General features: G+C 37.7%; 1 protein-coding gene across 1 annotated transcript in view; it reads right to left on the bottom strand.

Annotated features, from left to right (window-relative positions):
- LOC150082289 (protein stoned-B-like) overlaps positions 1-27,623 on the bottom strand; it is a 77,786-nt gene that overhangs the window by 33,948 nt on the left and 16,215 nt on the right. The window contains exons 3-4 of the mRNA XM_090380474.1: positions 16,977-17,234; positions 6,895-7,069 (exon numbers count right to left, since the gene is read on the bottom strand). Coding sequence (XP_090236600.1) covers positions 6,895-7,069; positions 16,977-17,234 — 433 coding nt within the window. The remainder of the gene's footprint in view (positions 1-6,894; positions 7,070-16,976; positions 17,235-27,623) is intronic.

Below are 27,623 nucleotides of genomic sequence, written 5' to 3'. Positions count from 1 at the left end.
GAGAGAAGTACACGGACAGGGCATGGTGGTGAGGCTTCATACATCAACCCATGCAATAGCGGAACGATGACAGATGATGAAACTTATATCTTAATGCAGTAATAACACTATGCACCAGTTATGCTATAAAGTTTACATTACTGAATATATATTTCAATATCGAGCTTACAGTATAAGTATTTCATATCTCCTACCAAATTTATGTTATATGAATTCTGTATCTCCTATCATGTTTAAGTTAGATGTATTATGCTATAATGTTACATTTGTAAATTTTAAGTAGTTATAATAGATAATAAATTTAACTATCTATTTCCAACCTATGTGGTACGAACTCTCAAGCAACCTATTTGCGTTACTATATCTACACCAAATCACCGATACTAAAAGCTCTATGAATATTAATTTTGTACATTAAGGATTACGTGAAAAAGTTAAGTTATTAAAACACGTATGTAGTGCTATAAGTTATAGTTTATAAGCCTCTTCTGATACTGATCACAATGCTACAAAGCTATGTATAAACCTTCAGTATCTGCTATATCAATACAGTGGCAACAAAATTCGAACGTTCTTATCAATACAACACAATGCCGGCAGAAGTCGACTGTGGTTTTTTTAAGCAATTACAAGGGCCAAGTAAAGAAAAAAATATACCAAATTTAATCAGGAAATTACACACAAATAGTACCTACTACTAATTTTAAATCAAAAGTTAGAGAAAATCAATAATTTCGAATCAATAAATAACGTTCCACTTAGCAGCTCCTGAAAAAACGTATAGTCTGCAGCCTCGTCAGCAGAAACTTCAATAAACCTTATTTATTGAAACCGTATTTATCTACTATGCTCCTAGCATTGGTGTACATGCAAGTATACATACACCTGTTCTTACTCTTATTTACCATAACAATTACATGTATTAACTTGTTCCATGATGACTCACAGCAAGTCTTGAAATCACTGGTATCCTGCATTCCAGGATGCTGCATGTTCCAATAGAAGCAGTGCAAGCATAAGAAGTAAGTGGGCTCATCTGGGATTTGAACTGTGACCTCTTGCACCAAAAGCAAGAAAATCATACCTGTAGACCAACGAACCATTACTCTATATATACGGTGAAACTTCTCCTAACGGACACCTCTCGTTAACGGACATCTCTCTACAACGGACATTTTCAAATTCCCCAACTCACCTCCATTGGTTTTAACGTGTTTGCAGCTTCTGTCTAGCGGACATTCTCTGTAACGGACGCGGACAGGCAATCTGCACTGTTTCGTTTAGATTAGCACTTAATTTGATCTCCCCATAACGGACAGCGGGCGAGCTCATGGCCCTTTTTCTAGGAACGTTTCTTCCACGTATTGCCTCAATCGTGTGTTTATTTTCTATTTCCGATTCTCTGAATTTTATCAAGGTTTACGTAGCGGTTCTAAACCCTTTTTCAAGAATTTTAAGGCACGTGTAAAACTTCTGATGAATTCGGTGTGTGCAGGGAGGGGGGGAATATGGTCGGCCTTTCACCTTTTCAGTTTCAGTTTTCAGTTTTGTTCAGTGTTGTGTGAAGTGCACAATGTCTTCTCGTAAACATCTAACTTTAAAAGATAAAGTAGAACTCATTAATGCGTATGATCGGCAAAAAAATAGCATTCGCAATCTCACTGCAAAATTCAAAATCGGGGAGACGCAGGTAAGCAACATCCTAAAGAAAATAAATGAACTGCTCAAACAATTTTGGCAACGCAGAAATGATCAGGTTCAAAAATCATTCCCGAAAACTGTTGGACTTAAAATTGACAATGCTCCGTATGAGTAGTTTTGTCGCGAACGTGCTAAAAAAATTCCCATTAATGGGCCTATTATTAGGGAAAAGGCTTTGGAGGTTGCGAAATCTATGGGAGTAAATGAGTTCAAAGCTTCTGCGGGATGGCTAGACAAGTTCAAAACTCGGCATAAAAAAGTGATGAAGGTGGATCTGTTGATACTGGGGTTGTAACAGAGTGGACCGTCAAATTGGAAGATTTATGTCGTGATTTTGAAGCTAAGGATATTTACAACTGTGACGAAACAGGGTTGTTTTTTAAAGCTCTTCCTGAAAAAACAATGAGTCTAAAAAACGAACAGTGCCAGGGCAGAAACATTTCTAAGGAACGCTTGACTGTACTATTGTGTACAAATATGCTGGGAGACTTTGAACAACCTCTTGTTATAGGAAAACCACAAACTCCTCGTTGTTTCAAGGGCATAAAGTTGAATCTTTTGAATGTTGACTGGAAGTCTAATAAAAAAGCGTGGATGACACGAGATATCATGAGCGAATGGATAAGTCACTTTAAACAAAAAACACGATTCGTCAAAACAGAAAAATTATTCTTTGCATAGATAATGCTGCATCTCACCCGCACATTGAATTGTCTAACATTCAAATCGTTTTTCTGCCACCAAACACATCTGCAGAGTGTCAGCCCTTGGATCAAGGGATAATAAAAAAATTTAAACTTCACTACAGAAAACGTGTTTTAAGACATCTCATTGCAAACATGAACGATGTAACATGTGCGAGTGACCTTGCAAAGAAACTCAGCATCCTAGTGCGATTCAATGGATTTCCTCTTCAGTAAACGCAATTAGAAAACAAACTGTCGTGAACTGTTTTGTAAAGTCTGGCTTCTCAAACGCAAAAATTGAAATTGTGAACACCAATGTGGAGCACCAAGAAGAACAAGAACTTCAACATCTATTGATAATGTACGATACTTCAGTTACAAGTGACCCTGGCTACAAAGATATAGACTCGAACCTAACTACAGAAGATGGTGCTCTAGATATCAACGACATTATCATTGATATTTTTCAAGAAGTTCCTCATGAGGATGAAGAAATGGAAGGAGGTCATTCTGTCGAAAAACATATTAACGACAAACCACCGATGAAAATAGAAGAAGCGCTCATACAAATCAATTTTAAAAATGTTTTTCGCCGCTGAAGAAGATACTGAAGGACTTTCGATGGTTTCTTCACTCCAAACAAATGTTGAAAACAAAATTATCAGCCGGAAGAAGGTGGAGAAGAAAATAAGTGATTACTGTATGTATTTTTCTTAAGATAAAGTCATAATATGCATAGCACAATTGTATGTATATTATTTACAAAAATGTTGTGCAAAATCTGTATATAATTTAATTTAATTTTACATTAAACGTTTAATGATTTTTCTTTATCTCTTGTGTATGTAATTGTATATTATTTACAAAAATATTGTTCAAAATCTGTATATATTTTAATTTAATTTTACATTAAACGTTTAACGATTTTTCTTTCTTTTTTTTTTTTTTTTTTCTCCCTCAGACTTCTTGTTAGTGGACACTTCTCTCTAACGGACAGATTTTCATTCCCCATAGCTGTCCGTTAAAGGGAAGTTTCACTGTATTGATATTTCTGTTTTATTTTTATGTTTTCATTTATTTTATTTTTTATTAGTATTAGTATTAGTACAAAGGGTACTAGGAAAGTTTTGCAATATGACGCAACAATGAATCACAGGAATGATGGGCTCAGTTATTCATTAGTAGTGAGAGTGTAAAGTGCTTGCGATGGCATCGTGGTCACGAAGTGAGATAAGGACAGTTTTGCGGTATAATTTCGTGCGTAGTTTAACCATAGACCAGTGCTTAGAAGAAATGACTCTTGCACTAGATGATGATTGTCCACATCGTACAACGATATTCAGGTGGTATAGAGAATTCCAAAGGGGAAATTTCACTCTGGAGGATTCTGAGAGGCCGGGAAGGCCACGAACGTTAGTTACGGAGGAAAACGTTACTGCTGTGAGGAAAATGCTTGACGAAAACAGGCGAGTGACCTACCAACAGATAGAGGATACTTTGGGCCTAAATGCACCAGCAATTCGTTCGATTCTGCAAGATCATTTGCACGTGAAGAAACTTTGTTCTCTCTGGGTGCCGCATCAACTGACTGAAGAGCAGATGACACGACGTGTGACTTGGTGCCGGGAGATGTTAAAAAAGTTTGATAAGGGACAATCTCGGTATGTGAACAACATCGTGACAGGTGACGAGACTTGGCTGTACTATTACGATCTGCCGACCAAGGCTCAAAACAAAGTTTGGGTCTTTGATGATGACGACACACCCATAATTGTCAGAAAATCCCGATCTGTAAAGAAGAAAATGATAGCTGTATTTTTCAAATCGAGTGGAATTGTGGAACGTGTCGTTTTGGACACGCAGAAGACAGTCACAGCTAAGTGGTATACTGAACAATGCCTGCCTAAAGTCATTGGATCTATGAAGAACCTGCGGCCAAAGTCAAGAATGGACACCTGGTACCTCCATCACGATAATGCTGCAGCTCACCGCGCCAAAGCCTGCACCGAATATTTGACCACGACAGGACTGAAACTTCTCGAGCACCCTCCCTACAGTCCAGACCTTGCTCCCTGCGACTTTGCACTGTTCCCGCATGTGAAAATGAAGCTAAAAGGGAGGCGGTTTTCCAGTGATGAGGACCTTCTACGGGCTTGGGACAACAAGTGTGCTTTACTCCCTAGTGAAACTTGGCAGAACTGGTTTAAAGATTGGTTTCGGAGGATGGAGAGGTGTATTGAATGTAGAGGAAATTACTTTGAAAAAATTAAATAAACAAAGCTGTATTGCAAAACTTTCCTAGTACACTTTGTATTAGTATTAGTAGAGGCATTTGATGCAAGAAAGCAAGCTTATGCAGCATCAGCCAAAAAAAAAAAAAAAAACCCACTTCCACTTCACCCCTCTGTTCGTTCAAAATACCTGTCCAGCTGAGCCTTAAACTTATTTAGGCTATCAACCTCCACCACAACGGATGGAAGTCTGTTCCACCAACCAACCACCCGCTGGCTAAAGGCAAATTTCCGCACGTCTATCCAACATCTGTCTTTCCTCAATTTGAATTTATGCCCTCTCAGGTGATTTTTCTGAGCTAGAGGAAGAATCCCATCAGCATTGAGCATGACCATTCAAGGCTTTATACACCTCTATCAGATCACCTCGCTGGTGCCTAGTCTCCAGACACTGTAATTTGCAAAACTTAAGCCTTTCTTCGTAAGAGCACCCCTTTGTTCCATTCACTAATCTTGTTGCCCTTCTCTGTACTCGTTCCAGCAGCTCTACATCCTTCTTGAAATGAGGCCTCCAGACCTGTATACAGTATTCTAGGTGTGGCCTGACCATTGTCTTATACAGAATAATCACCTCCTTATCCCTGCTGGAAAAATTCCTGTATATCATTGACAATACTCCATGAGCTACTCTTGCAGCCAGTCTGCACTGCTCAGCTCAGAGAACTTCATATCTGCCTGCACAACCACCCCCAAGTCCCTTTCATTCTCTACCACTGTCAGTGTAGTACCACAGAATTGATATGTTGCTCTGAGGTTGCTGTTTCCCATGTGTAGTACTTTACATTTGTCAATGTTAAACTTCATTTGCCACCTCTCAGCCCATCTGCTCAACCTTTCCAGATCCTGTTGCAGCAGCATAGTGTCAGTAGTGTCCTTGACAACCCTGCCAACCTTTGTATCGTCTGCAAACTTGGACATTAAGCTTGATATACCATCATCAATATCATTTATAAATACAGAAAACAATAATGGACCCAACACTGAGCCCTGAGGGACTCCACTAATAACATCAGTCCACGATGAGCAGTGTCCATTGATTACCACTCTCTGTCTTCTCCCCCTCAACCACCCCTTTATCCATAGCAGCAATTTGCCTCCAATGTCACACTGCTCCAATTTGTGTAGCAGTCTTCCATGTGCAACAGTATCAAAAGCCTTTCTAAGATCCAAGTATATAATATCAAAGTTATTCCCTGCATCCAGTTCTTTTATTACTGCATCATAGTATCCAATCAAGTTGGTCAGGCAAGACTTCCCCTTAACAAAACCATGCTGTGTCTGAGCTATAACTGAAGTCTTGTCTAAATGATCCTGCAGTGCTACTTTAACCAGTGCCTCCATTAATTTTCCTGGAACAGAAGTTAAGCTCACAGGTCTATAATTACTTGTGTCAGCCTTTGATCCTCCTTTGCGAATTGGGGTCACATTTGCACATCTCCAGTCCATGGGTACCTCCCCTGAGTCCAAGGAAGCTCTCATAATTATGGCTAAGGGTTTGCTTACTTCCTTTGCTGCCTCCTTTAATATAACTGGATAGATCCCATGTATATACATGGGATCTATTGTATATACTGTATAATTAGTAAAAAATTCAGTGCTACAGGGCTCATTCGTCACACATGAGAGAGAATTGACTGGAAGCATTCCACAAAAAAGATTGAGGTAATCTCTTACTTTTTAATATACTGTATAATATATTTTATATTATATTTTATACTTTGTATATATTGTTACTACAAGGGAAAAATTATATTTCATTAAAATTAGCATAGGTATAGACATTATAGACATACAGATATGTAATTTTAATATTGTAACCTATGGGTGAAAGCCTAAGGTACATTTTGGTTCCGTTGTGGTCAAAAGTGGCACAGCCCTCATTTAGAATTCTAATACGTGCTATATTATTATTATTAGCCGTATAGTGCAAGGAAGCCTGAGGCATATGCTGAACCAGTCAAAAAAATTTTCTGAATTACCCTGAAAGAGAGAGAGAGAGAGAGAGAGTCAGAAGTAGAAGGAAATCACCAAGAAAGAGAAAAATGATAATATCCAGCTCAGGACCCTGGGTGTGCCAAGCCCATACTCACCAGTTGTGAGCCCCTAGGGTATTTTGTGTGAAATGAAAACCATTTAGTAATTTATTACTTACCATTAGTATTATATTTAAAAAATTTCTTATATAGTATAAAATTTATAAGCTGTAACTTACTTACCTGTAATAAATGCTAAAAAGTAAACTCTGACACATGCAAGCTGCTTTTCCACTACTCCATTTCTATTTTGCTGTATAAAATATTCATCTCTTACATTTAACTGGACTTCTTCAGTTTTATAAGTAAATGCACGATCTCTGTGTACAACCAATCTAAAGAGAGCATCTTCAACCACCTAAAATAATAAACAAAATAACTAACAAACAACATATAACTTTTTATTGGTATTTGTTTAAAATGGTCATGGTCTGAATCTCAACCAATGTGTATGGATGACTGCTAATTCAAAATATGGCACTCCTGTTATCGTGGTATGTTCCTGCTTATACTCTGGTATGACCAATATTATTATTATTAGCCATATGGTGCACGGAAGCCTGACTTATACTGCACCAGCCAAAAAAAAAAAAAAAAAAAAAAATTCTGAATTACCGAGAGAGAGAGAGAGGGGGGGGGGGGGGGAATCACCAAGAAAGAGAAGAATGATGATATCAACTCAGGACCCTGGGTGTGTCAAGCCCACACTCACCAGATGTGAGCCCCTGGGGTTATGTCAGAGGAGTTTAAATTAATCATTTTGACATGAATATAATCATTAACTATATTTAGTAGTCAAGTCACACAAACTTTAATCACAATCCACTCCAATCACAATCCAGGTTGAGTGCTAGGCCCACTGTTGTTTACCATTTTTATTAATGATATTGATGAAAGCATATCAGGCTTAATATCTAAGTTTGCAGATGATACACAAGCTGGCAGGGTAGTTAACTCACAGTATGCTGCTGCAACAAGATTTCGAAAAATTAGGCAGATCGACTGAGAACTGGCAATTGAAGTAAATATTGGCAAATTCAAGGTACTTCATATGAGGAGCAGTAATCCCAGATTAAAGTACTACAATGTATAGCAGAGAATGAAAAAGACATGTAGATAATTGTGCAGTAAAGTATGAAATTTTCTGACAGTGCAGACAGGCTGCCAGGACAGCTCATGGAGTTTTGTCAATGATATACAGGAATTTTTTCTAACAGGAGGTGATAAGGAGGTGATTATCCTATTATAAGGAAATGGTTAGGTCACATCTTGAGTACAGCATACAGGTCTGTAAGATTCATTTTAGGAAGGATGTGGATCTGTTGGAATAGGTGTAAAGAATGGTAACAAGACTGGCTAGGTTCTCTTACCCGGAAAGGCTTCAGTTTTGCAAATTGTAGTGTCTCGAGACTAGGTACCTGTGAGGAGATCTGATTGAGGTGTTTAAGGTCTTGAATGGATTGAGTAAGTTCAGGTGTGATGGAATTCTTCCTCTTGCTCAGACTATACACATGAAGGGGCATAAATTCAAACTGAGGAAAGGTCGTTGCTGGTTGCTTGTGCAAAAAGTTGCCTTCAAGACAGAAGAAGAAGCTCCTATCTGGTGTTGCAGAAGTGGGTAATTTGAATAGATTTAAGGAGGAGCCAGATACTCTGTTGGAGAGATTGGACAGGTGATATGGAAAATGTTTTTTTTTTTTTTTTTTTTTTGCTGATACCATGTAAATTTGCTATTGTGTGTGTGTGTGTGTTTATTGGCACATTAGCTGCTATGGCTATAGTGCACCTATTTGTAGGAATATCCGAAAATAATTAAGAATGAAGCCAGTTCAGTTCTGACTATTCATCAAAGATTATACACCCCAATTTGTTTCAAAAGCAGAAAAGTTCATTAATATTTGCCTCCTCTCCAATGATATGATATAATGTCAATGGTTCTTGAACATTAGCAAGACTTTTAAGTACTGAAGCATGACGTTGTTGATAGTGTGGACAGTCAATCAAAACATGTTTAACTGTTAGATGTTCTGAGCAGTGTGGACACTGAAGAGGATCATCACCCATGAGTAGACGGAGGTGAGTCAGATGGTTATGTCCTATTCTTATCCATGTGAGTAGCACTTCTTCAGGCCGCACTGTCTGATTGCTCGAGTGCCAGAACTTTGGGTCTTGTTTCAACTGGAAAAGTTTGTGTTATTCATTTGGTTATGCCATAGCACTGTCCACTGGCATTTTTTTTTTTTATATATAAACCCCAAACACGAGAGGTATTAGAACCTATAGTACTTAGTACCGTGGTTGGGTTGGAGGTTGAGAAGATGAAAGAAGATATTTGTTGACATTGGACTTGCACTTCTGTAGACTGTAATTTTCAGGAAATACGTATGAAGGAAGGTTGTTCCAGAAAACGCCAGTTGAATGAATAAACGAGAAAGATGAAAAGTTGGTTCTGTGAGTTTGAAGTTGGACATTAAATGGATGCTGGCTGGTGGCGGCACATGTTCGGACTGTTTTGAAAGAGAGAGTGGGAATTATAGAAGCCAATTCAGTGCCCATGGAAGTATCTGTAGAAGAGCCATGCAGCAGAAACAGTACGTCTATGAGACAGACAGTGGAGAGACTCTGCTAGAAATGAACCATTAATTAACCTAACTGCCCTCTTCTGAATGGAATCAAGAAGCCTGAGAGATGTTTTGGGGGCACCACCCCAGTTGTGGGAACAATATTCCATGGCAGGGCAGATTTCGGATTTATACAGAGTGAGCAGCTGTTTGGAAGAAAAGTTACGCCGAGAGCGAAAGAGAAAACCAAGTTTTTTATATACAGAGGAAGCAATATTTGTAATCTGCTTGTTGTGCCAAGAGAGATTAGAAGTCAAGGTAATCCCAAAAGAGATATCTCAACTTGCATAGAAATCGGAGTGTCCCCAAAGATAAGCATATGAGCAGAAGAATCCTTTTTGTGAGATATAAGACAAGACTGAGTTTTAGAGGGGTTGAAATCAACTAAGTTGTTTTTGCCCCACTGGAGAATTACCTGAAGATCGGCATTTAAGGAATTGGTAGCAGATTTTCGAGAAGTTGAAACTGATTGGACAGGGCAAGGTTTCTCAAAATGGAAAGTAGAATGCAATGTGCTATCATTGGCAAAACTATGGATAGGATTTCCAGTCAATGGAAGGTCATTAATAAACAAGATGAAAACAGTGGGGGAAAGAACTGAACCTTGGGGGACACCGGCATTAGTGGAGAAGTTAGAAGACCGAGAGCCATCTACCATCACCCTCATTGAGCGATCAGAGAGAAAACTGGATAACCAATTACTAAAAACAGTTGGCAAACCATAAGATGGAAGCTTGTTTAGAAGGTCTTTATGCCAAACACAATCGAAAGCCTTTGAGATGTCAAGAGCAACTACTTGTGTTTCACCGAACCTTCCCATTGAATTAGTCCATAAATGGGTAACATAAGCCACAATATGACCAGTGGATCGACACTGACGGAATCCATACTGGCGATCATTGATCAGATGGAAAGTTTCTAGGTAGTTTAAGTGTTGGTGGTTAATTGATTTCTCCATTACTTTAGAAAGAGTAGAAGTAATTGCAATGGGACGATAATTGAATGGGAGGGATTAGTCACCCTTTTTTAGGAACTGTCTGGATATGAACAAATTTCCAAGCGAAAGGAAAAATACCTTTGGAATAAGAAAGTGAAAAAAGGTGGCAAAGAATAGGAGAAAGTTCAGGAGCACAGGTTTTGAGAATAAGTGGAGAAATACCACCTTTGAGGCGAAAGGAATCATACAGCGAATAATTTTCTCACTGAGATGAGCAGTAGTTGAATCAACCGATAACTGAGATTCTATCAGAAAAAGTACATGGGGTTTGCCAGACTGTAAATGGAAATGGGCATCATTAAGATTAGAATTAAGACCACGTATATTTGTGAAATGAATTAGGAAGTGCTTGGGAGGTTTAGATCTTTTCGCAGATAAGCTTGCTCTATTAGTTTGACAATTCGTGGTGTATTCAATAGTGAGAAAAAGTGGTTGGGACATGCTGTATGAAGTAATGAAATTTTTGGATATGGCATACACATGGTAAGAATATACCCAGCTCCTTGACATAATGTGGCCTCAACAATGCTTCCCGCATACACACTACTCAGACTCCCTCCAGTTACTATCTGGCAGAGTAGAGGTAGCAAGATTATACACTAGCTGATCCAGAAGCCTCCTAGAGAGTTACCAAAGGTTTGGTCCAGTATATTAACTAGCGGCCAGCCTGCGAACACTGTTTTAGAGCTGTACCCTCAAAATGTAAGGAAGATTGGATCTCGCCATGATGTCCATAATAACCTCAAGAGTCATCAGTCATACTGCATGAAGGATGGAAGAGATGGGGAAGGGTTGACCGGAACTTAGCTCTGGAGACTAAACATGCGTTCCACCACTTCAAGCCTTCAATAAGCAAAGTGGTGGTATTGCACCGGTTGATGAGAGTCATCTACCACTTAGTACTGCCTGGTAACATAGAGGGGCGGCATTCCTCAATGCGGTGTGGGTGCCACACCTCGACCCCTGCTTACATTGGTTTACACCTGGGTGGCCACCCACCACGTACTTGTGCATGGAGGTCATACCCAGGATTACTACAGTCCCACCATCGTGAAGGTGCAAGCAGAGGATTTGCTGTCACAGACCGTCCAGACTTCACCAAAATTGGGTCCACCTGACTTGAGTGTCACCCGAATATCAGTTCCATCGGCATTTTAGACTCCCAGGTAACAAGTACAGCTTGTCTGGCATATCTGAGGGAATGTCTGTGACAACCTCAAGGACCAATTGATTATAATATCTTAATTCAAGCATGCTGCTTGAATTAAGATATTATAATCAGGTGCTGGAATAGGGACAGAGCCTAGATCTAAAGTTGACGGATTTTTTGCTGATATATCAGCCAGTTCATTTCCTTTTATTATTATTAGCTACATGATACAAGGAAGCCTGAAGCTTATGCTGCACCAGCCAAAAAAATTCCCCAAGTTACCCTGAGAGAGAGAGAGAGAGAGAGAGAGAGAGAGAGAGAGAGAGAGAGAGAGAGAGAGAGAGAGAGAGAGTCAAAAGTAGAAGAGAATCACCAAGTAAGAGAAGAATGATGATGCCCTGGGTGTGCCAAGCCCATATTCACCAGATGTGAGCCCCTGGGGTTAACAATCTTCGATTTGCAATAGCAAACTCCTGATTTTAATTAAAAAATAGTGATTCTTTTGAGAGGGATTCTGCATTGCTCTAAATGAGCTGAGAGAGTCAGCGTAAACTATATATTTTGCAGATGGGTGTAGAGTCCAATTTTCTAGAGCTAATTATATTGCATATAGTTCTGCTGTACTCTGGCGGAAGAGAAGCTGATATGATAGCAAAGGGAAACACTGCTGCTGCTCCAACAGTTGAATGAGATTTGGAACCATCCATATATATCTGCAAGAAGTCTGCACGGTTTTGAATATGGCTAGCATAGTGTTATTGAACATTCAGTGTTGGTAGACAATTCTTTCCCCATTGGAGAAAATAAGTATCACAGGTCAGTTGAGGAAAGGGGGTCCATAGTGGATGAGAGTTATTCTTTATCTGTTACCTATTGTGGAGAGGAACATTCCAATTCTGTGATGTTTCAAGGGGCCGTAGGCCTGCTGGTCGTATTTCACTTGGTTTATTTCTATAGAGATTGAGTAGTAGTTGATTAAAAAGGTATGGCTGAATAGGATGCGAAGAGCAAGTCTGTATTTTGGCTGCATATTTAAGTAATAGCATTTTTCTGCGGAGATGCGGAGTGGGCTCATGAGCTTCAATGTATGGACTATGAGTTGGAGATGTCCTATATGCACCAAGTGCAATCCGCAGTGCATTATGTTGAATAGAATCCAGCCAGCATAGTACACTCCTTCAGGCAGAATCATAGATTGGAGCACCATCATCCAAATGGGATCTAATCAATGCTCTATATAAGAGCAGCAAAAAATCATACGATCTGCTCCCCAAGACAGGGCAGATAAAGCTCTTAGCATATTGATCTTTTTAAGACAAGTAGTACATATTAATTTAATATGCTCAAAGAAGTTTAGCTTACTGTCCAGGATTAGTCCCAAGAATCTGATATTGCTGGCAATCGGAATGGTGGAATTTAATATCCAAAGTTCGAGATTTGTATGCAATTTGTGCTGACTGCAAAAGTGGATCGCAACTGTTCTCTGTTGGGAAAGACAATATCCATTGGGCTCAGCCCACTTTTGTACTTTATTGAGAGACATCTGCAATTGCCTTTCGACAGATCTCACATTCTGAGAATGGCAAGAAAGAGAGAGAGAGATTGTCAGTGTAAAGGTACGCCTCTACAGTATTTGGGAGTTATTTTGTAATGGAATCAATTCTAAGGGCAAACAAGATTGCACTCAATACTGACCCTTGAGGTACTCCTTCTTCCTGTGAGAATGTAGTAGAAAGGGAATTTCGATATCGGACCTAGAAAGAGCAGCTCTTTAGGAAGTTCCTAATAAATACAGGCAGGTTGCCTTGTAGACCATGATTATGGAGTCATGGAGAATGCCATAATGCCAGGTAGTATCAAATGCCTTCTCTATATCTATGGAGATAATAACTAGGTGTTTGTTTTTCACAAAGGCATTGCAAATTTCAGATTCAGCTTTGATCATCAGATCAAAGGAGGACCTGTTTTGGTGAAAGCCATGCTGACTATTACTTAGTAGATGTTCGCTTTCAATGATCCAAGTGAGTCGATTGTGGATAATTTTTTCAAGTATTTTACTGAGGCAACTTGACAGAGATATTGGTCTGTAACTATTAGGACTGGAGAGGTCTTTTCCAGGTTTGAAAAAGGCCAGAAAGGTAGCATGCTGCCAAGAAGTCGGATAAACCTTTTCCAGGAAGATTCAGTTAAAGAAGACAAGCAGCAGTCATAAGTTTTTCTCATCAAGGTGCTGTAACATAACATAATATATCCCATCTGGCCCAACAACACTATTGAGTGTTGTTCTGATGGCTTGCAAAAGTTCACAGTATTGGAAAGGCTGGTTATATGGAAGTAACAGTGAGGTTCGAAAGTTGATGGGTCTCTGTTCTGTGGTGGCCTTAGTTTTGTTTGTTTGTTTGTTATTTGATTTTTAGGAGCATTAGCAACTAAGGGCCATATTGCTCCGTGGATATGTGGTGGTCATTCCCTGACCTTTTTGCATCCTCCGTATTTGGTGGTCACGGGCTCGAACCCTGGTCTAATCAAGAAGCGTATGCTATGCACTGCTGCTCCTGCCCAACTGGATATGGAGGCGCCGGCCTTAGTTTTCTGAAATTCTGGAGTGTAGATGGAAGCAGCTGAGACTTGAGTAAAAGTTTTGCCCAAGGCATTTGCTATATCCAGAGGAGCAGAGAGTTCTAGTCCATTGCAGGAAAGAATTGGGGAAGGAACAGTTGGAAACTTCCCAGAAAGCTGCCTAATTTTCTTCCATATTAATCATGGGTTAGTGTTTCTATTGACAGTTGATGCAAACTGAGTCCAAGAATCTTTCTTGGCTTGTTTTTGAATGAGACACGCTTTTGCCTTTAGTTTCTTGTATTTATTAAGATTAACTGTAGTTGGAGTTAAACAAAATAAATTCCATGCCTTATTTTTTCTTTCTTCACTTTTGTGCATTCCTCATTCCACCAATAGTTGAAATGGCATCGGGTCTGGGAATTTGATAATGGAATTGAGCTTTTAGCTGCAAATAAAGGGCGGGATATGATATAATCAGTAACTTCATCTGTGGGCTGTAGTTGTATAATTTTTTTGTCCAGAGTGATTGCTGACTGAAATTTGTCCCAATTAGCTTTAGAGAATTTTCATTTCCTGCAGAGTTAGTCTAATAGTGGTTGTGTAGTCATCAGATTACAAACAATTGGAAAATGGTTGCTGCCCATGGTATCATCTAGAGCGGACCATTGCATGACTGAAAACAGTATCAGGGAGCAAATTGATAGGTCAATTGCAGAAGTCTGTCCAGTACATGGGTATGCAAGCCGCTATTAACTGTATATGGGTGTGCAAGCTGCTATGAAGAAATTGAGGTTTTGTTTTTCCAGTAAAGTTTCAATCAGTTGGCCACGTCTGTCTAATTTAGATGATCCCCATAAAGGGTGGTGGCCATTGAAGTCCCCTAGCAGGAGATTTCAATTTCAGATAGCTTACTGAGAGGCTGTTCTGATAGTGAGTGCATTATTAAAAATGCTGGTAAGTCTATCGTCAAGGGATTGGTTTTCAATCTCTTTGGTTGTCACAAATCATGTTCATTTTCTGTCTCTGGCCGACAGCTTGTCGGCTCTAAAGATGGAAACATATTTTGTTCCACACTGGCTCCTTTTAGCCCTTGACAGATGAACTTTTCTGCCAAGGTTACCATAGGGAGGCAGGAGCAGTGCCTGGTGTGACCAAGCAAAATTAGTAGGAGTTAGTCTATAAAATATGAAAAATAAAGAAAGATTACTTTCCTTCCTTGCTCTCTACCAGTACTTTTGATACAAGAGCTGCTTTTAAAATAAAGGATTTATTAAGGAGAGGAACGTAAAAGAGAACTAGAATTCACCTTTTAGAAAATCGCAGTGGAAGCACAGAGAAATCGCTCAGTCACACTCACTTGGCACACGGGCCTTGCTGTCTTGTACTACTACTATTAATAATAATAAATTATAAGTTATGCTTGAAAAAATAAAAATGGAAGTCTTATCTGGAAAGTAAGTGACAAATCAGAAGGAAAGAAGGGAGATTTTTGTAATTAGAAATATGACTGCATTATGATTGCAACTATTTGGCAACAGAATATAAATAAAAAAAATTTGCTCCCTTTTTTAACTCTGGGATTAAAATAAATGTTTATAATTACAAGAGAACTCATTTTTTTAGGGTAGGGTGGAGCTTACAGGGTTTCTCTGAGTGAACCAATCAGGGGTCATTCACTCTCATATGATATCATCTCCCTTCCACTTCTTTCCGGGACATTCTGATCATTGAGAGAAGTAGTGAAAGTGACCAAAGGACTGACAAAATCAGTGTAACTGTGTATGGAAATATATCTTTTGAAAGAAGAAGAATTTGAAAAGTAGAAAATAAGGCTATAGTTATAGGAACAAACAACAGACATCAGTAACATGGCTACAGGTTAACTTAGCAGTAGTGGTGCCCCATTTGTAGCAAAAATGGTGGTGGGGCATCTGACAGGTGTCCATTTTCTTTTTCATTTTAATTTTTGAAAAATGTTTTGGGGTATTCTTTTAATTCTGCTTGAAAAATGACAATATCGATCTTTTTTTAAGTTTTAAAATAATTTTTAAAACAGTATGCTTTACAACTTTTGTTTTCAAAAAAACAAAACAATTTAATATGCTTGAAAAAATATAATTACAAAAAAGACACATTATACATAAAACAGAAACATCAATCTCTTTGTCACTTCCATTTTCCAATTTAAAAGACCAATAAGTTCTGAAATTTCAAACTATGCATGTGCATATATTTCTACTTATTTTGTATATAAATATTATTAAAAAAAAACATTATGTATATTCAATACTATTAGTTACTTCCATTTTCAGACTTATTTCATAATTTATTAAAAATCTAGCACACTTCACAGCATGTGAAATTTGAAACTACATATGTCTTCCCACAGCATAGCAGACATTTTGAGAGAATACCAGGTTTCATGTTATTATCTTTATGCTGTGAAAACAATAATAAATTTTTCAAAAACAACTACAGTAAGATGGTTAGGAGCTTATTCACTTAGTGGGAGAGATAAAACAATCACAGCATCAGTGCTTGTCCAGTCCATGCCATTTTTTAAGAAAAATCCAATTGGTTTCAAAAACATCAGCAGGGCTCCTGACAGGTTCTCACACTCAATATACATTTAAAACTGTAAAAAAAATCACTTCAGAAACTATTGCAGTAAAAGTTTAACTATATTTAAAAAGGCAGAAAAAATTTCAGAATTTAACCATTGATTAATGGTTAACGTATAAAATCCATGTACTCGTTATTTTCTAGGGACACCTGTGAGGTGACGCATCACCACTGCCAAGTTAATATATTAAAAATTATTACTGTAAGAATGTGAAATTGCCTCTAATTCTTCCCAGCTGATATACAGTACAGCACTGCCTGTATATATATAATTTCAAAATGTTAATATTTAACATGTCAAAAAAAAACTTACCTGCACAAAAGTTTTGATATCTTGATAACTCTGGGTGCCTAGTTTCAATAGCTGTGATGTCTGTGGAGAATGCTGTAATGGAAGACCGAGTTTAGCTACATCTTTCATACTAGTGATTTGTCCTTCAACAACCTTAGATATCTGACCACGCCTCACACCTACACGTTCTCGATAAAAAATATATCTCAATTTAACTGTAAATATTTTGGTATACTGGTCATACTGCTGGCTGCTGATCTCTGAGAGGGAGTAACAAGCCTATGAAAACAAAACAAATATTACCTTTTCTTTAATGAAAATTGCTTACTAGAATTCATCTACTTATATACCTACTTTACCTGTAATGGATTTTATTAAATAAAATGTTAACAATATAACTATGATTGATCTCATAAACATTAACTTTTTTATCATATTAATGCTGAAAAACTTAAAATGATCACTTGAAAGAAGCTGTGTAGAATTCATTTGCATCATTCAAAAAAAAAATTCAACTCTATTATAAGGTAAGAATCTGTTAATTCTGTTATTTTTTAAATTAAGATAATCCATATTTTAAACTTATGTCAAAAATATATAAAAGGAAAGTTAATATAATTACACTTGGCACTTTCAATGATATTCACAATTCTGCAGTTAACTAGTGTTTATGTAACAATGAGAAACAGAATCAGATTTCATACCTGATTACCTGATAAAAAAGAAATACGAGAAACAGGATCAGGCATGAATTATTGTTTCTCATTAATTCTGAAAAAAACCTGAATTCTCCTGAATATGAATGAGAAACAGAGACTTATAACCTGTGAGATTGGAGAAGAATATATATAAGATTATTCTTAATGGCCATATTTGTTTTACTGATCAATTACTAATTCTAATTTGGTCACTTCATGAGATACTGCTTTGGATCTGTGTTTTCTAGTTAAAAGCATTTGACATCTCTACATGCTTTCTTATAATTTAGCTATACTCTACTAACTTCTGCAAAAGAATCTTTCTAACACATCTTCCCCCCACCCCCTTCTAGTTGATCTCTTCACATAATTTCTAATAATGAGTTTTTCTATTGCTCCATTGTCCCACATCAAATACATATAACTATCTACATAACATATTGACTTCTTTAGGGAATGTTTTCACTTTTTGCAGATACTCTTTAATATGCAGTCTAGTTATAATCTAGTTATATGCAGTCTAGTTGTCTTTCTTAACTCAGTATCCATGCTACGATTTAACTTGCTCTTTTCTGAATCCTGCCTATCAACTCTTAGTCTCTTTCTAAAATACAAATCTTCACAGTGAGACTAAATATTCTATCTATAAAGCAGAGGCAGTACGACCTCTTTACCATTCTCCATTCTCAACATTGCTTATCAGAGATTTATCATATGAGTGCTTGTGAAACTACATAAATAAAACTAGAAAGAAGGATACACATCAAGTCCTATAAAACACTCTATATATATATGACTCAAATGAGAAAATAATACTTTAATTCATATTAAAATGTGAACCATGTACAATAAAATCACTGTATTTCCAATATATGAATACGTAAAATATAAATAACTTAAAATAAATGAACTGACAAAATGTCAAGATATAAATTAAAAAATAAATAAACACACACACACACACACACATATATATATATATTACAAGTCACGACAAATTAATGGCATCATAAATGATTGAATATTACATAAGCCTGCAAAAATACAAAATGTTATATATTTCAATCAAAATAGCATAAGTTGGAGTTGAATAACCATAACTTATAAAGGACCCTAACAGTCTCTAAATATAGAGAAGTAATACCAAATCCAATTTCAAATAATATAATATTTACAAAACACCAAATCAAAAGTACCATAATGTCATTACTGAATATTTAGTAATGACATTAAAATCAAAATTTTAATGTCATTTTAATGACATTAATACCAAATTTTAATGACATTAATACCAAATCAAAAGTACCATAATGTCATTACTGAATATTCAGTAATGACATTATGGTACTTTTGATTTGGTATTTTGTAAATATTATATTATTTGAAATTGGATTTGGTATTACTTCGCTATATTTAGAGACTGTTAGGATCCTTTGTAAGTTATGGTTATTCAGCTCCAACTTATGCTATTTCGATTGAAATATATAACATTTTGTGTATATATATATATATATATACAATAAGGTCAAAGTATGTAAGGGTTAGGTTCCTGTTACTTTCATGTAACTAAGAATTCATGTAAGTTGGGAGTTCCCCCTATAGAAAACTACTATACTAACATAAAACTAGGTGAAGATGGATATACATAAACTGGATGTAAATAAATCTTAAATAAAGTAGTCAAGATAATTTTGCCCTCATAAAGGTGCACCTTTACGAGAGTCCATGTTTGGAACATGGGCACAGCACTGTTTATTGCCCCAAGCAACCTACAATACTAAAGGGGTGTTAAGGATCTTAAATTTTAATAGTTGGTTGGGGCAAATCCTAAAAAAAAACCCTACAAGAAGAGCAAGCCAGTTTCACCATGGACAATCATGCAGGAAACAAATTTTCACTGCACAATATTAGTATCAGCAATGGCCACATGGTGCTTGTTTGTTATTTAGGAGCATTAGCAACTAAGGCCATATTGCTCCGGGATATGCGGTGGTCATTCCTGACCTTTCCGAATCCTCCGTATTTGGTGGTGACGGGCTCGAACCCCGGTCTAATCAAGAAGCGTGTGCTACGCACTGCTGCTCCTTCCCACCTGGCTACGGACACACCCACCACATGGTGCAAGGAAGCCTATAGCTTATGCTGCACCAGCCAAAAAAATAAATAAATAAAATAAAATAAAACAAAAAATAAATAAATAAATAAAATGATAATAAAAATATAATATAATAATAATAAGAAAATTTTTAAAAATAATAATAATTAATAAAAGAAAAGGAAATAGACAACCTATGTGTTTCCCTCCTCCCGTAGGTAATTATCCAGCTGACCTTTGAATTTCTCCAACCTGTCAGCATCTACCACCCATGTAGGTAACATTCCAGTAATTTATAACTCGCTGGCTAAAATAAAACTTCCTGCAATCCAGTCTAAACATCTCCGCCCGTAACTTGAAATTATGGAAAATATCATTGAACAGAGTATGGAATTCCAACAGCTTTTGTCAATCACCTGTATTGATTTTAAAAAAGCATTCTACAGCACACATAGAAATTCACTGTGGAGCATCGTGGGAATGTACGGCATCTCTCATCACTATATCAGTATTTTCTGGATAATATGCTACATACCTTGGTAGCATAACGTCTAGCAATGGAGGCACTGAGGTGGATGTCAACTACAAAACTGGTAAAGCATCAGCAATGTTCCAGCGATTGTACCCAATATGGTCAACAACAGTGACTGATACCACGATGAAGACTCAATTCTATAGCACTATCGTTTTACCACCTGCGATCTATACCAGCAAAACATGGAACATCATGGCACAAATAGCACAGTAACTCAATGTGTTCCATCAGTGATGCTTGTGAAGAATACTTGACATTACTTACTGCAGCCACATTACCAATAATGAGATCCTAAGAAGGAGCAGCTTGCACAGTCTGTAGGACATGATGACAGAACACAGGATGCACCTTGCCAGATAGACCGTGCCTACCAGACCAGCAGCACACAAAGACTGCAATACAATTGAAACTACCTGATGGGAAGAGGAAGAGAGGCAGGCCACCCAAGACTTGGTGTGTGACATTCAAAGAAGACTTGTGAAATATTGGTATCATGAAGGAAAAAGCAGGAGCCGTTACAGCCAATCAAGCACATCGGAGAATACTTGCTGCCCAATGTGCCCAGTTGCACAGATAGACCTAGTCTAAGTAAGTTATATGAGACAATGTACCTAAAATGTGCTTAACAATGATTTGTAACAGGATATTGACAACAAACGGACCTAAAGGCAAAAGAAATATACCAAATAACTTCTAGACTGGAAATTTAATTGAAAACAAAAGTAGACACTAGGTGGCACTGCAAACCAGGTAGTAGTAGTGGTAGTGGCATGTGATGCAAGAAAGCAAATGTATGAGCTTATGCAGCATCAGCCAAAAAAAAAAAAAAAAAAAAAATCACACCATTCCCTCCAAATGCCTGTCCAGTTCCTCCTTAAATTTATTCAACCTATCAACTTCCACAACGACAGATGGAAGTTTGTTCCAGCAATTAACCACCCGCTGGCTAAAGGCAAATTTCCACACATCTATTCTACATCTGTCTTTTCTTAATTTGAATTTATGTCCCCTTAGGTTCGTAATCTGAACAAGTGGAAGGATCCCATCAGAATTCAGCGTGCTCAACCCATTCAAGGCCTTATATACCTCAATCAGATCACCGCGCAGGTGCCTAGTCTCCAGCCACTGCAATTTGCAGAATTTAAGCCTCTCTTGGTAAGAGGATCCCTTCATTCCCTTCACCAATCTTGTTGCCCTTCTCTGTACATGCTCAAATAAATCTACATCCTTCCTAAAATGAGGTCTCCAGACCTGTACGCAGTACTCAAGGCATGGCCTGACCATTGCCTTATACAGAGGGATAATCACCTCCTTTTCCCTGCTAGCAAAATTCCTATATATCATTGACAAAACCTCATGACCTGGCCTGGCAGCCTGTCTGCATTGCTCAGAAAACTTCATATCTGACTGCACAATTACTCCCAGGTCTTTTTCATTTTCTACCACCTTAAGTGTAGTACCACACAGTTGGTACATTTCTCTGGGGTTACTTCTACCCATATGCAGTACTTTGCATTTGTCAAGGTTAAACTTCAGTTGCCACTTCTTAGCCCATCTGCCCAAATTATCTAGATCCTGTTGCAGTAGCACACTGCCATTACTGTCATTAACAACCCTGCCAACTTTGTATCATCTGCAAACTTCGATATTAAGCCTGATATACCTTCATCAATATCATTGATAAATATACAAAACAACAGTGGACCTAACACCGAACCCTGTGGGACTCCACTAACAACATTAGTCCAAGAAGAGCAGCACCCATTGATTACCACCCTCTGTCTTCTCGCACTTAACTTAAGGTATAAGATAGTCACAATTATGCAAAGCAAAAGCAATCATTTAAGTAGCACTGAAGAAGTGATATGCACAGAGATAACTTTAATGACACTGCATGACAAGGCATACCTCATCAAACTTTGCTGTCAATTAGGGAAAGGCACAACAGTTGCAATGAGGTATATCATTCTGTAAAAAGTGGACTGTGTCCTTCATCCACCCTGCTGTCACTTGCCGAGTTCCCGAGTTATTTGGTTTTTAGGAGCATTAGCAACTAAGGCCATATTGCTCCGGGGATATGCGGTGGTCATTCTCTGACCTTTCCGCATCCTCTGTATTTCGTGGTCACAGGCTCGAACCCCGATAATCAAGAAGCGTGTGCTACACACTGCTGCTCCTGCCCACCTGGCTACGGAGGTGCCTTGTCACTTGCCTGCTGATTTGAAACAAGAGAAGTGTTGTATATCATCCAAGGTCTCCAACTCCAGCAACAACCACTGAACAGATACAAGAGACAGCCAGTCAGGTACAAGTTGGCAGCAAACAGGCAACATGAAATAGTGAATACCAGTGGCATATCCCTCCCGATTCCTCTAGAAGCACCTAAAGTCTGAGTAAACTGGAATAAATACTGTGTTTTGTAATACAGTATTAAATTATTATTTGGTAACTATTTGTGCTGTATGTGTATTATTATAAGGTTGGTCAAATATTCAAGATAATTTTAAGCTAGGTTCAATTACTGCCAATCATATATCATCATTATTATTATATATCACCCCCCAGAAAAATATATTATATCTGTTTCTGATGAGTGCACAATTGTCCTATCACAGTGGGATTGCTAGCAGCACAGTGTGTGTAGGGTTCTGAAGATTATCCTTTGTTGGTATGTTTGGAAACAGCATGACTTCACTGACCAGATGCTCTCAAAAGTTAATTGACAAACTGGGTGATCAATGTGTTCTGATTAGAAATGGGTATTCACATTAAGTTATGCAATCAGCAACCAGATCTGCTTTATCTGAAGCTTCAAAAACTCGAGCACCTGTTCAAGTTCTCACATAGGGCCAGAGGGTACATTTTGAAGACAATAAGGCTGAGAAGGAATTCAGGCATATATGGACATGTGCATGGTATCTGAGCCTCTTACATGACTTCATTAAGCTACATATGCAAGAATGCAATGTCCTTAAATCTTCATGCATGATGGTACCTCACATTATCAAAGACTTCTTTCTTTCCTTGTTTAGCCATGACTGAGATTATCAGCCATGGTTATGGATTTGTAGCCTTTCCAGTCAATGGATCTTATGCCACGTTACTTTTGGCTTTGGCATACCTAATTGTCACAGTACATCCTTAAAGGCAAAGATGTACAGTGATAATTTTCTAACTACTGAAGATATGAGCAGCCATGTGCCTTTAGCCAGCGGGTAGTTGATTGGTGGTACAGACTTCCATCTTCTGTTGTGGAAGTTGATAGCCTAAATAAATTTAAGGCTGAGCTGGATAGGCATTTAGAATGAATGGAGGGGTAAAATGGGAAGGTTTTTTTTTTTTTTTTGGCTGATGCTGCATAAGCTTGCTTTCTTGCATTGTATGCCTCTACTAATGCTAATAATATTGCACTGTACAGTAGCCATTACTGTAACTTGACTTGAACAATTGTGCCTATGGGTCCTCTCTTTACCATATTTTGTTACTGTGTCACTGTCTGTAAAGCCAATAGTAATGCTATCTAGTGTCCATTTCTTTTGTTTGAAAATAAGTCTAGAAGTTGTTTATATTTCTTTCACCCTTAGATCCACTCGTCCAGTTATACCTGTTCCAAATCATTGGTAACCCTGTGTGTATGTATATGAACAGTAGAATCTCATTAAAACAATGTTCACAGGACCTACATTTTCAGGTTTTGTATTCATGAGGTTTGTAATAACAAGATTTAACAAAAATGTCAAAACTTGACCATTTTCTCTGGTATCATTGTGCATCATGATGGTATCAATTATATCTAAACCTTAACTTAGCTTTATCTAAATTAAGGTATAGAATAATATTTTCTTTAGATTTTGTTCATTTATAAGAGAAATCATGAAAAAAGAAACAACATAATTCAAATGAAAACAGTTACAGATATATAAATAAAAGCAGAATACAGTATTAATATTAAAGAAAAATAGTAATAATAATAGCCATACAGTGTAAGGAAGCCAGAGGCTTCTTCTGCACTGGCTGAAAAAAAAAAAAAAAAAAAAAATGAGTAGATAAGAAAATAGAAATTATCCAGTTGACATCTGAATTTATTCAAACTGTTAGCCTCAACTACCCACAAAGGCAACTTGTTCCAGCGATCAACGACTCGCTGACTAAAAGAAACTTCCTAGAATCTAGTCTAAATCTCTTCCCCTGTAATTTGAATTTATGCCCACGAGTTCTGGAATTAGCAGAAGCATATGATGCAAGAAAGCAAGCTTATACGCTATCAGCAAAAAAAAAAAAAAATCACATTTCACACAGCTGTTTGCTCTAAAAGTTTGTCCAGTTCTTCCTTGAATTTATTTAAGCTATCACCATCCTCAATGACAGATGGAGGTTTGTTCCAGCAATCAACTACTCGCTGGCTAAAGGCAAATTTCAGCACATCTATTCTACAATTGTCTTTCCTCAATTTGAATCTATTCCCCCTTAAGTTTGTAATCTGAGCAAGAGGAAGAATCGCATCAGCATTTAGCCTGCTCAAACCATTCAAGGCCTTATACAGCTCAATCAGATCACCATGCAAGGTGCCTAGTCTCCAGACACTGCAATTTGCAGAACTTAAACCTTTCTTGGTAAGAGGACCTCTTCGTTCCCCTCACCAATCTTGTTGCCCTTCTCTGTACTCATTCTAGCAACTCTACATTCTTCCTAAATTGAGGCCTCCAGACCTGCATGCAGTACTCAAGGCATTACCTGACCAATGCCTTATACAAAGGGATAATCACCTCCTTATCACTACTAGCAAAATTCCTGTATATCATTAACAAGACCCCATGACCTGCTCAGGCTGCCTGTCTGCACTGCTTAGAAACTTCATATCTGACAGCACAATTACCCCCTGGTCTTTTTCACTTTTCACTTCCCTGAGTAGAGTACCACACAGTCGGTACGTCGTTTCTCTTTGGTTATTGCTACCCATATGCAGTACTTTGCATTTGTCAATGTTAAACTTGAGTTGCCACTTCTCAGCCCATCTGCCCAGCATTTCTAGATCCTGTTAAAGCAACACACTGCCATTATTACCATTAACAACCCTGCCAACCTTTGTATCATCTGCAAACTTGGACACTAAGCCTGATATACCTTCATCAATATCATTGATAAATATACAAAACAACAGTGAACCCAACACTGAACCCTGTGAGACTCCACTAATAACATTAGGCCATCAAGGGCAGTATCCATTGATTACCACTCTCTGTTGTCTCCCACTCAACCACCCTTTCTCATCTATTGTAGCAACTTTCCCTTAATGCCATACTGCTCCAATTTGTACAGCAGCTTTCCATGTGCAACAGTATGAAAATCTTTCTGAAATCCAGGTATATATCAAAATTACTTTTTGCATCCAGTTCCTTTGTGACCACATCATAATATTCAATAAAATAGGTCATACAAGACTTCCCCTTAACAAACTCATACTGTCTGAATTATTACTGCAGTCTTGTCTAGATGATTCTGCAATGCTTCTTTAACCAGCTACTGCATTATTTTCCCCAGAACAGAAGTTAAACTAACAAGTCTGTAATTACTTGTGTCACCCTTTGATTCCCCTTTGTAAATTGGGGATGCAATTCTCTATAATGGAGAAAATTTTGCCTTTGTTCATTTTACTAATCCCTCTCGGGGCCTTAGAAACATTAATTAAGTGACCTCTGAGGTGTCTGGTTGCCAAACTCATATTTGGAGTCTTTCCTCATGTGGTCACTCATTTGCTGATCTTACCATGCGAGTTGCCCATCTTTGGACCCTTTCAAGAAGCCCAACGTCTTTTTTCAGATGAGGTCTTCTTCATACTTGAACACAGTATTCCAAATGTGATCTTACAATTGTCTCATATAGAGGGACTATGACCTCCATAGCTCTACAGGATAATGTTTGATAAATCATCAATTGGACACTATGGGCTTTCCTGGCTGCCTGTTTACACTGCTCAGAAAAAACCATATCTGACTGTATTATAACTCCCAGATCTCTTTCTTCCTCTGCAGTTTTTAATTCAACCCCACCAAGTGTATAATTTATTTTGGGATGCTATTCCCCAAGACCTTGCATTTTGCTGCATTAAAACACAGCTGCCACTTTTCTGAACTTTCTTGCAGCCTGTTCAAATCATCCTCTAGGAGTGCTGTTTGGTACTGGTCATTAACTACTCTACCAATCTTTACATCGTATACACACTTTGACACCAAGCCTTCTATCCCATCGTTGATATCATTTATTAAAATCAGAAACAACAATGGTCCAAGAATCAATCCCTGGGGTATCCCACTTCTGACTTTACGCCAGTCCGAAGAATATCCAGAATATCCATTAATCACAACCCTCTGCCTTCTACCCTGAAACCACCCAGCAATCCATCTTTGAATTTTTCCAGTAATCCCAACATGTTCCAACTTATACAATACCCCTCGTGAGGGACTGGGTTAAATGCATTGCTAAAATCCAAATAAACTATGTTGAAATTGTTCGCTACAGCCAGTTCATGAGTAACTGTCAAAATAGCTTACTAAGTTAGTTAAACATGATTTTCCCTTAACAAAACCATATTATGTGTTATTCAGAATGCTATATCTATCTAAATGTCAGTGGCTTGCACTCTTAATCATTGTTTCTAAGATTTTCACTACCAATGAAGTCAGACTAACCAGTCTGTAGTTACCACCTTCACTCTTAGAACTGCCTGAAACCAATTAACTCTTCAAATTCATCTAATTTAAAGAAAGAATCTGGTTTAATTTCCACAACTCATGTCTTACTAATGCATTCTTAGCTACAGAACTATAGACATTTATCAATTGCAGCAGTTTTTTTTTTTTTATCAACGTTACTGCAAGCCATCACAGTTCTCTAATATGCATTTTAAGGATTATATTTAGAAGGCAGTGCATGTGTGCACACATGCACTGCCTTCCAAAAATGATCCTCAAAATGCATGTGTGCTTTATAACTACACTTTCATCACTACTAAAAAAAACTTCATATTTTTGCTTGGTAGTCAGGAGCACTTCTGATGTTGTTGTAGTATCAACATCATCAACCATCTTAAAAACTCTTCAAATTCCCCAAAAAAAAATTCATATACTCCTTCAAATTCTCCCAGCTCTCAATGTTACTATCACATTTTTTTGCTAGCCAGTGTTTTTCAATGATACACTCACAAAAGACACTCTTTGTAAAGCAATTAATTATTAAACTTGATCCAGTAGTAGAATTATGAATAGATATAAGCCATTCCACTTCAGCTACAAATTGTTCCCTCCTTCTATGTTATGGATAAAGGACCTTATCAAGAAGGC

This window comes from Mastigoproctus giganteus, chromosome 8, assembly GCF_048544385.1.
Source record: "Mastigoproctus giganteus isolate SK-2022 chromosome 8, ASM4854438v1, whole genome shotgun sequence".
Lineage (NCBI taxonomy): Eukaryota > Metazoa > Arthropoda > Arachnida > Uropygi > Thelyphonidae > Mastigoproctus > Mastigoproctus giganteus.
Note: the sequence above shows the minus strand (reverse complement) of the source record. Positions and strands in the feature narration are given on the sequence as shown.